General features: G+C 43.9%; 1 protein-coding gene across 1 annotated transcript in view; it reads right to left on the bottom strand.

The window, feature by feature from the left end:
* Positions 1 to 2,203: 2,203 nt before the first annotated feature.
* Positions 2,204 to 11,254, bottom strand: part of LOC127622742 (hepatocyte growth factor-like) — a 52,457-nt gene continuing 43,406 nt past the window's right edge. The window contains exons 14-18 of the mRNA XM_052096810.1: positions 9,216 to 9,290; positions 8,822 to 8,971; positions 5,798 to 5,904; positions 3,332 to 3,474; positions 2,204 to 2,386 (exon numbers count right to left, since the gene is read on the bottom strand). Of these exons, the coding sequence (XP_051952770.1) occupies positions 2,204 to 2,386; positions 3,332 to 3,474; positions 5,798 to 5,904; positions 8,822 to 8,971; positions 9,216 to 9,290 (658 nt within the window). The remainder of the gene's footprint in view (positions 2,387 to 3,331; positions 3,475 to 5,797; positions 5,905 to 8,821; positions 8,972 to 9,215; positions 9,291 to 11,254) is intronic.

Here is an 11,254-nt window from a genome sequence, read left to right as displayed (position 1 = left end):
CATGTGAATAGCGACTCTGGTCTGTCAAGCTTGAAAAAGGACCAACAAATAAAAAACTAAAACCATAGTAAAAGTATCCGGCTCATGTGCTGCAGTATATTCCAAGCCTTCTGAAGCAATACGATAACTTTGTGCAATTAACAGAACAAAAACGAAGACGTTATTCAGTCTGAAATCTTTTGGTTTTAGTGCAATGATACTATAAAAGACAAATGTTTCATTGATTGTGTATCTCAGCGAGTGACTATCACACCTGGAGTCGTTCAGTGACTCCAGTCAGGTCTCCTAAGCAACCAAAATTGACCCGGTTGCTAGGGAGGGTGGAGTCACATGGGGTAACCTCCTCGTGGTGGTGATTAGTGGTTCTCTCAATGGGGCGTGTGGTGAGGTGTGTGTGGATCGTGGAGAGTAGCATGAGCCTCCACATGCTGTGAGTCTCCTTAGTAACCAAATTGGGCAGGTTGCTAGGGAGGGTAGAGTCACATGAGGTAAACTCCTCGTGGTGGTGATTAGTGGTTCTCTCAATGGGGCGTGTGGTGAGGTGTGTGTGGATCGTGGAGAGTAGCATGAGCCTCCATATGCTGTGAGTCTCCTTAGCAACCAAATTGGGCAGGTTGCTAGGGAGGGTAGAGTCACATGAGGTAAACTCCTCATGGTGGTGATTAGTGGTTCTCTCAATGGGGCGTGTGGTGAGTTGTGTGTGGATCGTGGAGAGTAGCATGAGTCTCCACATGCTGTGAGTCTCCGCGGTGTCATGCACAACGAGTCACATGATCAGATGCGCGGATTGACGCTCTCAGAAGGCAACTGAGAGGAGGCAGTCCTCCTCCACCACCCGGATTGAGACGAGTAACCGCACCACCATGAGGACCTACTAAGTAGTGGGAATTGGGCGTTCCAACATTGGAGCTAAAACATTTTTTAATGAATAATGGGTCTTCATGTGTGAAGCTGGAAGGGGGTCCCTTGCAATGGGATCACTTTATTTGGGGCTCCTTGGCATCACAACGTTTGAAACCCCCATCAGTGCATAACGAACTAACTTGAACTATTATATTACAGTAATCAAGCTCAATACATGCTTTAAACACATATTGCTCACTGTGATTGTATGGTCTTGTATGCATTGTAAAGTGTTACCATTACTGCCAAAATGTGCATTTAATACAAACATATTTACAAATATATAAAACCACCCAATGATGCAAAACAACACTGGAATGGAGGAGGCCACCGTGCCCTAACATCTAATAAAGGTCTATGAGACCTACGACTGAACTGGGAGTGATCTGCGCACTCCCATGACCACAGTATTTACAACACACATTTCCAAACCCTCCTCTGAATTCCACTCTAGAGCAAATACGGGGTATTTCTGGAGCCTCAGATGCTGATATGTTATAACAACTATGATTATAACTGCATGCTGTTACAAGCTGCAGGACTGTGAACAAAACACCCACAATGGAAACTGATGCAACACTTGTGACTAAATGAAGCTGATTACACGCATGTGTGTTTTCAAGTATTATCAGGAGCGTAAAAGCATTAAGCCACTCTACATTTAGTCTGGATTTTTGATTAACACTGTTATTGAGCATTTTACATCAACGTGAATGTATAAACATTACAGTCCTTTGTCTGTATAAGGAGTGTCTGACATATGTTGCAGGGACGTTAGTTAATTTTGAGCCGTTTTGAAGGATGGAAAGGGCAGATTCCTGTCGGGATTCAAGGAGAACCACACATGAAGTCCTGGTCTGAATCCAGACTCAAACTAGGTTCTCACGTCTCTGATTTCAACATCCAAATTGAAGTCCAACTTGTTCCTTTGATACTGTAGGCAATGCATGGAGGAATGCACACACGCATGTCCATACTTCACTCCAGTGGTCTTAATCTTTCCGTATGGCTAGTTGCAAATTTATCCCGCTGAGAGTCGGTCTCCCAGCGCCTCGCTCTGCGGTTCTGGCATTATTAGGTGTAGAGATCGCTTGACTTCAGAGCATCCATTTCAGCCAGAGCTCTTGTATACATGTTTCACAGCCAAGCTGAGAACGTTTTAAATATTCGTTTTTTGTTTGTTTTTTTCAACACGAGCTGTTCAGAGAGAAACTTATTTGAAATCCGAGCTATATTGGCTTATATGGGAATTCTCGCATTTTGATGATTTTCCATCCTGCTCACGTGATCGAGTTCAGCATCAGTAGTTTAGTTCCGAGTTGGGGTAATGTTTGAACACTTTGTGGATCCATCCGGTATAGAAGGCCACGTTCTCAAAAATGGCAGGTCGGTTGTGTCGGCCACATCCTCGGCCGTTTATGCTCACGCCCACGATGACTTTACTGTTACTCTCTTGGCATACTAGCGGGCCTCCGTAGTCTTTCTGTGGGCATGAAACAATACAAAAAACACATCATAAATCACATCAGAGTACTGAGAAACACACTTGACAGTTCAGAGAGTTTAAAGGAATAGTTCACCCCAAAACGTCACCGGTTACTCACCCTCATGATGTTCTAAACCCATTACGGCGATATGGCTTTAAAAATGATATGGGAGTAAGTTTCAGCATATTGATGATATTCTATATGTGCATCTTGATGATTAAATATGTTATACTTTGTCATATTCACATGGATTTTTGTGTGTTTTTGACAGTTTACAATGTTGTTGCCAAATAATAAGTGCATTATAATCATCATAATATTGCTTCATTTTATATCGCCAGCAAAATCAGCAGGAATAATTAAGATATCACCAAGCCCTAAAACCCAATGACTTTCGTTCTTTCTTCTGTTGAAAACAAATCTGTTTGACAGGACTGACTATCTAAGTCACCATTCACTTTCACTGCATCTTTATTACCATACAGTGAAAGTGAATGGTGACTGAGACGGTCATTCTGCCTAATATCTCTTTTTGTGTTCCAGGAAAGAAAGAAAGCCTGTTCTTATGAGTTAAGAACAACATGAGGGTGAGCAGGGCTGGACTGGGACGAGAAATCGGCCCGGGATGTTACATAGCAACTGGCCCAAAAGTTGTTGAGCGGGGGTTTGTTCGCTGTCCTTTTCTGCATAACGCGGCGGCTCATTTAAGCTTATCTCGGCCCATTTGGCCCATTTCGGCACGCTCAGTCCCCAAAGTGCGTCGGCCCACTGGGAAATTGCCCGGTATGCCAGATTACCAGTCCAGCCCTAAGGGTGAGTATATTATGACCAAATGTTCCATTTTGGGTGAACCAACTCTTTAATGTAAACTACGGTGGAATTTGTTCAACAAATCACAAATAAAATGTATCTGTAATTGAGGTAAATGATCTAAAACTCACATCACACACTCCTTCATCCCTCCTTCCTCCAGCACACAGTTTGGAAGTGCTGAATGGAATAGCTCCTTTGTGCAGCTGTTGGCATCGTCCGTTGCCTACTATGGGCAAGTGAACCCTCTTCAGTGTTTTCTCGTGCCCGGTGCCTGAGAGAATCACAGAAGACACCATTAGAGAAGACATGCAGGTGATGTTCCACTCTTGAGCTTTAAATGATTCAAATCCCAAATAACAGGTGCTAATTTGCTTGTGAAATCTCTCAAATTGCGTTTGGACATTGTGGGCGTATTACAGTGGATTTACTCAAATCACCACATGTGCACAATAAATATGTTGGACACATCCAACAAAAGTAGTACCAAATGTTTGTTACCATACCGCACACTTACGGCTTATTTGTTATTCCATACAATGACAGATATGGCATTTATTATAAATTTCATTTATAATTGACATATATTTATTTATAAGATTATATGAAATCATCAGTTAAAGAATCTCTGCTAGTAGCAGTTGATCAAAATCCCCGTGTGTGACACTATGACACTCTTGTGCAATATCACGTACACGTGAAGTGATCACAACGCTGATGTATATTAAAACAAAAGCTGCATTTTTAAAATCATGGTACATTTTTCAGCGCTGAAGAGAGACACTGGAGAGAAACAACAGTTAATGTTTAAAACATTAAAATAGAATCTGTCTGTCTATCTATCGGTCTGTCTGTCTGTCTATCTATCTGTCTGTCTGTCTGTCTGTCTGTCTATCTATCTGTCTGTCTGTCTGTCTGTCTGTCTAGCTATCTATCGGTCTGTCTGTCTGTCTATCTGTCTAGCTATCTATCTGTCTATCTGTCTGTCTATCGGTCTGTCTGTCTGTCTGTCTGTCTGTCTGTCTATCTGTCTGTCTGTCTGTCTAGCTAGCTATCTGTCTGTCTGTCTGTCTGTCTATCTGTCTATCTATCTATCGGTCTGTCTGTCTATCTGTCTGTCTGTCTATCTATCGGTCTGTCTGTCTGTCTGTCTGTCTATCGGTCTGTCTGTCTGTCTGTCTCTCTTTTCCATCCATCCGTCCGTCTCTTTTCTTTATATCTGTCTGTCTGTCTGCCTGTCTGTGTCTCTTTTACATCCGTCCGTCCGTCTCTTTTCTTTCTATCTATCTATCTGTCTGTCTGCCTGTATATCTACCTGTCTGTCTGTCTGTCTGTCTGTCTATCTATCTATCTGTCTGTCTGTTTATCTGTCTGTCTGTCTCTTTTCCATCCGTCCGTCTGCCTGTCTGTCTCTATCTATCTGTCTATCTGTCTGTCTGTCTGTCTGTCTGTCTGTCTATCTATCTGTCGGTCTGTCGGTCTGTCTGTCTCTTTTCCATCCGTCCGTCCGCCTGTCTGTCTCTTTTCTATCTATCTATCTATCTATCTATCTATCTATCTATCTATCTATCTATCTATCTATCTATCTGTCTGTCTGTCTGTCTATCTATCTATCTATCCGTCCGCCCACTCGCCCGTACGCCCACACGCCCGTCCACCTGTCTGTCTGTCTATCTATCTATCTGTCTGTGTCTCTTTTCCATCCGTCTGTCTGTCTCTTTTCTATCTATCTATCTATCTATCTATCTATCTATCTATCTATCTATCTATCTATCTATCTATCTATCTATCTGTCTGTCTGTCTGTCTGTCTGTCTGTCTATATATCTATCTGTCTGTCTGTCTGTCTGTCTATCTATTTATCTGTCTGTCTGTCTATATATCTATCTGTATGTCTATCTATCTATCCATCATATATTATATTTGATATATATTTTCCGCTATGAGGAATTTTCTGATCTACCAATCACTTTGGGAGATTTAAAAGAGTGCGCTAATAAAATGTGACATCATCCATAACAACAAGGTCAACTCCGCCTTTCTCTTAAATTAAGACTTCCTTAGTAAAACTTGCTCTTAGAAGTTTTGTGAATTGCTGTTAAACAAAAACTCTTAGCCAGGAACTCTTTGGAGAACTCCTAGTAGTGTGATAAAAACTTTGTGAATTTGTGCCCTGAATCCGGCCTGATCTCACAGTGAAATCGGAAAGAGTAGATTGAATTTTCTTTCATCAATATCGGTATACGTTGAACAAAATTTCGAAACACTGCCCCCAGTGGCCAAAGCAGTACGTGTTGTAGGGCATATGGGCACGTGTGAGCTCCATTTATGTCCAGAAGAGGTCGCCAAAAGCACATAGTGAAGCAAGCTGTTTTCAGCTTTACCAGCTGTTATACAATGAAGAGAAAAGCTGATATTTATATATTCTATCCCCCAACCCGAAATCTGAAACTCAATGTGCAAAAGGCTGGTTTATCGGTACCAAGCAAGGACATTGTGAGGGTGTAATGTTATGCAGGAAGCAATGTTTTGTGTCTGTAGAACTGTTAGATGGTGACGAGTCTCTGATAGCTAGCTTTGAACTGAAACCTATAGTACCTTTGGTCTCACCCCAGCCATACACGGAGCATATGGTGTCCTCCTGAATGCTGCAGTCGGCCACGGGCAGCTGAATAATTCTCACATGCTCTCTCGGGAGTGCCGGTCTGTGTGAAAGAGTGAGAGAGGTTGTTTCATAAACTGCAAGGAACCAATAAATGGTAAGAACTGAAAGAGACATTATTATTTTCCTTCAATCAGAAACAAGTATTCGAATAGACCATGGTATAGTGACATATACACTGATCAGCCACAACATTAATAGCACTGACAGGTGAAGTGAATAACATGTATGATCTCGTTACAATGGCACAGGTGGGATATATTAGTCAGCAAGTGAACAGTCAGTTCTTGAATAGCATGTGTTGAAAGCAGGTAAAATGGGCGAGCGTATGGATCTGAGCGACTTTGACCAGGGCCAGATTGTGATGGCTAGACGACTGGGTCAGAGCATCTCCAAAACTGCAGGTCTTGTTGGTGTGTAAGAAGGACATCCGGCAGCAGGGTCATGGCTGCCCAAGGCTCATTGATGCACGTGGGGAGCGAAGGCTAGCCCGTCTGGTCTGAACCCACAGAGGAGCTACTGTAGCACAAATTGTTGAAAAACTTGTGTGTGAGCGGGGCAGCGGGGGTGGTATTGCACTTGCTCTATCGCACCGTTGTCACGAAAAGAGAGCTGAGCCGGAAAGGCAAAGCTCTCGATCTACCGGTCAATTTTTGTTCCTACCCTCACCTATGGTCATGAAGGCTGGGTCATGACCGAAAGAACTAGGTCACGAGTACAAGCGGCCGAAATGGGCTTCCTCAGAAGGGTGGCGGGCTTCTCCCTTAGAGATAGGGTGAGGAGCTCAGTCATCCGTGAGGAGCTCGGAGTAGAGCCGCTGCTCCTTTGCATCGAAAGGAGTCAGTTGAGGTGGTTTGGGCATCTGGTAAGGATGCCCCCTGGGCGACTCCCTAGGGAGGTGTTTCAGGCACGTCCAGCTGGGAGGAGGCCTCGGGGAAGACCCAGGATTAGGTGGATTACATCTCCACACTGGTCTGGGAACGCCTCGGGGTCCCCCAGTCAGAGCTGGTTAATGTGGCTCGGGATAGGGAAGTTTGGGGCCCCCTGCTGGAGCAGCTGCCCCCGCGACCTGACTTCAGATAAGCCGTTGAAGATGGACGGATGGATGGATGAAATATAACACGTTTGGCTGCAGTTTCCCAGTGAAATGTCCAGTGGGGGGTACCAAAAGCAAGTGGAATGGTGTCGTAATCAGACAAAGTTTGTTAGGAGGTTTGAATGAGTAAAACGTGTCACACTAACCTAAAACTTTAACCTAAACTTAACCAATAGTTAACTAAAGACACAAAACAGACATCCTTACACCAACACCTAAACCTACCCGCTAGTGTCCAAAAGCAAAATGCGAAATGAAAAGCACATTTTCTGAAGCAACCATGTCATTCCGTGTTGCTTCTATGATGCTCGTTTCACGTGTCAGCTTGTGTGTTTGGTTGGTTTTGAACCGTGTACTTCAGAGCCCAAAGTCCAACACCCTATCAGGTGAGTTACCGTGCAAGTTAATCACATTGACATTTATGTATGCAAGCAGACGCTTTTATCCAAATGGAGAGACATCATTTTGTGTTCCTGTGATCTTGCCATTGCTAGTGCCATGCTCTACCAGCTGAGCTACAGGAACTACACATTGAAATAAGTGTGTAAATGTAGGTGGGTCAGATTTTGAAACGATGCATTAAGGAATAAGTGTCCCGATGTCCGATAGTAGCGCATGATTTAAGTTTTTTTTATAAAGTCATAAATCAGCCATTGTAGTCGCGATTTGTGTGAAAGTTAATAAAAAAATGCAGTTGCGAAACGTAGAACACTGCACGTAAAACACATTGCAAAAACGTAGTTATAGTAATGTTCATTACCAGGTTGTGATTTTGTGTTAAAACTTAAATTAGTTTATTAAAACGGTAAAAACGTAAACCTAAAATATTTCTACTTTCAAATCACACTTCGAAGTAAATGAAAAAGTTATTAAAATAGCAAAGTGGTCAAAAAATTGCATACAAGCACGTCCTTAAACCGGTCAACCCATTAGGTGGCATAGCCGAGCACCTAGGGTGGCACCGATTCGGAACATAGACCATGTGTGACGCTCTTGTTCTACCCGCTCCGTACGGGACTCAAACCTAGGTCTCCGGCGTGGGATGCGGGTGCTCTAACAAGGAGGCTAAAGGCTACACCCCCTTGCGTCAGTCGCTAGTGCACCTCTTGAGGTCAGGAGAGTGAGGTTTACACACTGTACAGCTATCTATCAGCTGGCTCCCGTTACACTCACCCCCCTAAACCTCACTCCCATCCGGGTCACGGCACCAATGTGACGCTCTTGTTCTACCCGCTCCGTATGGGACTCAAACCTAGGTCTCCGGCGTGGGAGGCGGGTGCTCTAACAAGGAGGCTAAAGACTACACCCCCTAGCGTCAGTCGCTAGTGCACCTCTTGAGGTCAGCAGAGTGAGGTTTACACACTGCACAGCTATCTACCAGCTGGCTCCCGTTACACATGTACTAAATGCCTTACTACGATACTGTATGGAAAGTATGCCATTGTGAACATAGCCAACGAGCGCCAGGCTCGTAAATTGGAGTGATGCCCGATGAAATAATCACTCTTCTGAGTCTGTGGACTGAATCGTATACAGTAAATCCCATGATAGATTACAAAAATACAAAGGTTTTACCATATTGTACCATCAAGACTGGGGTGCCAAATGGGGTAGGACTGGCACTGACTGGACCTCTTTTCTATGCCATCCATTATCATGTACAGTACAATTACAGTAGATCAAATCAACTCTTTTCACAAGCTCACAACTCTGTGTTCATGTCAAAGATGCTGTTATTCGATGGATGTTAAAGTGATACTTTCTGTTTTATCGTCGTTTTCTCTTTTGGACAAAAATATGAATATTTCCAGTGCATTATAGGGAACATTATTGATAGAAGTATTGATTAATTGACAGATCTTACTGAGTTAGTCGCAGCAGGGCGAGACTGGAGCCTTCGGGGCCACAGATGACGTTTGAGATTCGTCTCTCCTGCCTGTTGATGTCGTTCTCACCCGATTCGTTCAGATGGGCCGTCCCGAGCCAAACTCTGTACTCTGATAGGTCAGGCACGCTGAGAAGAAAAGCACACAATTGCCCTGTTTTTAGGATTCCAAGTATTAACTTTCATTTAATGGGAAAGTGTACATATATGGACGTCTTCGGGCTGCCAAAAACATCCGCAGCTTTGATTTGTTGGGTTACATGCATGAGACAAATCACTGAAGCCCCTTGATCGTTGACCCAGTGACCCTAAGAATCCAGAAGGCATGGTCAGGGTTCACTGGTGACTGTGTAGCAAAGCTGGAGGTAATTACCATGACGAGAAGCACTGTCTGTCTGTCAGCACCCACTCCTCCCTGACCAGAGATCCCCCGCACCAGTGAGTGCTCCTGAAGAGACAGAGAGACATGAGACATTGAGGCATCTCCAACACCACTCTCTCACGTTATAAAACACGACCTGTCCGCACGCTGACTTCATGGACATCCGCATGCTGTATAGAAGGGGATCACTTGGGAATCTGCTAGTGATTTTCTGGAGTCGTGAGTTTGAATCCAGTGCATGCTGAGTGACTCCAGTCAGGTCTCCTTAGCAACCAAATTGGCCCGGTTGCTAGGGAGGGTAGAGTCACATGGGGTAACCTCCTCGTGGTGGTGATTAGTGGTTCTCTCAATGGGGCGTGTGGTGAGTTGTGTGTGGATCGTGGAGAGTAGCATGAGTCTCCACATGCTGTGAGTCTCCGCGGTGTCATGCACAACGAGTCACGTGATCAGATGCACGGATTGACGGTCTCAGAAGCAGATTGAGGTGAGTAACCGCACCACCACGAGGACCTACTAAGAAGTGGGAAAAAGTGTGCTGCACAAGCCCTCAAAAGTGAAGCCAAAACGTCTCGATCGCCCCCCGGTGACTGGTCCTAGTATAGGTCATAAGCCCCGCCTACCCATGTTATTCAACGGGACGTGAGACCAACTAAACAATTAAATTACACTTCACATATCTTTTTTCCAAAGATAGTTTCTGTCATTTACTGTCGTTTCTATCACGTTGATGTCATTTCAAGTGTTTGTTTACAAAATAAGTTTGTTTTTAGTTATTTGATGCTATAAAAACGGTGCTGTGACATCATGATTGACAGCTGTGATTGACAGGTTCTCTGAGCGAAGTAGTCACTGAAGCACCAACAGACTTTTTTTTCAGGATCTTCGGAGGACTGAGGAGATTGGAGCTTTAAATTTAATATCAAAATTTCTATAATTAATTATTTCACACCATCATAAGTCAAAAGGGGCGTGTGCTTGCGATTGATTCAGCGAGAGTGAGGGCGGGGCCTTGATTTCGCGGCTTTACTTCCTGCTCACTACTGCGCAGGTCTGGTCCCGAAATCGCAACTGCGCAGACTCAAGTCCCAAGATATCAGCACCATATCGGGACACTGGCGGCTTCAGATCTCACCAATGGAAAAGAGCGAAGGGGCGTCGGCCATCCTTTTTTTACAGTCTATGAGTGGGAATTGGGCATTCCAACATTGGGAGAAAAGGGGACAAAAATATATATATATATATATTTTTTTAAATGTGCTTTATATATATATACAGTGAGGAAAATAAGTATTTGAACACCCTGCTATTTTGCAAGTTCTCCCACTTGGAAATCATGGAGGGGTCTGAAATTGTCGTCGTAGGTGCATGTCCACTGTGAGAGACATAATCTAAAAAAAAATCCAGAAATCACAATATATGATTTTTTAACTATTTATTTGTATGATACAGCTGCAAATAAGTATTTGAACACCTGTCTATCAGCTAGAATTCTGACCCTCAAAGACCTGTTAGTCTGCCTTTAAAATGTCCACCTCCACTCCATTTATTATCCTAAATTAGATGCACCTGTTTGAGGTCGTTAGCTGCATAAAGACACCTGTCCACCCCATACAATCAGTAAGAATCCAACTACTAACATGGCCAAGACCAAAGAGCTGTCCAAAGACACTAGAGACAAAATTGTACACCTCCACAAGGCTGGAAAGGGCTACGGGGAAATTGCCAAGCAGCTTGGTGAAAAAAGGTCCACTGTTGGAGTAATCATTAGAAAATGGAAGAAGCTAAACATGACTGTCAATCTCCCTCGGACTGGGGCTCCATGCAAGATCTCACCTCGTGGGGTCTCAATGATCCTAAGAAAGGTGAGAAATCAGCCCAGAACTACACGGGAGGAGCTGGTCAATGACCTGAAAAGAGCTGGGACCACCGTTTCCAAGGTTACTGTTGGTAATACACTAAGACGTCATGGTTTGAAATCATGCATGGCACGGAAGGTTCCCCTGCTTAAACCAGCACATGTCAAGGCCCGT

Source organism: Xyrauchen texanus, chromosome 29 (genome assembly GCF_025860055.1).
Source record: "Xyrauchen texanus isolate HMW12.3.18 chromosome 29, RBS_HiC_50CHRs, whole genome shotgun sequence".
Taxonomy (NCBI): Eukaryota; Metazoa; Chordata; class Actinopteri; order Cypriniformes; family Catostomidae; genus Xyrauchen; species Xyrauchen texanus.
The sequence above is the reverse complement of the archived record's forward strand: the minus strand, read 5'-3'. Positions and strand labels throughout refer to the sequence as shown.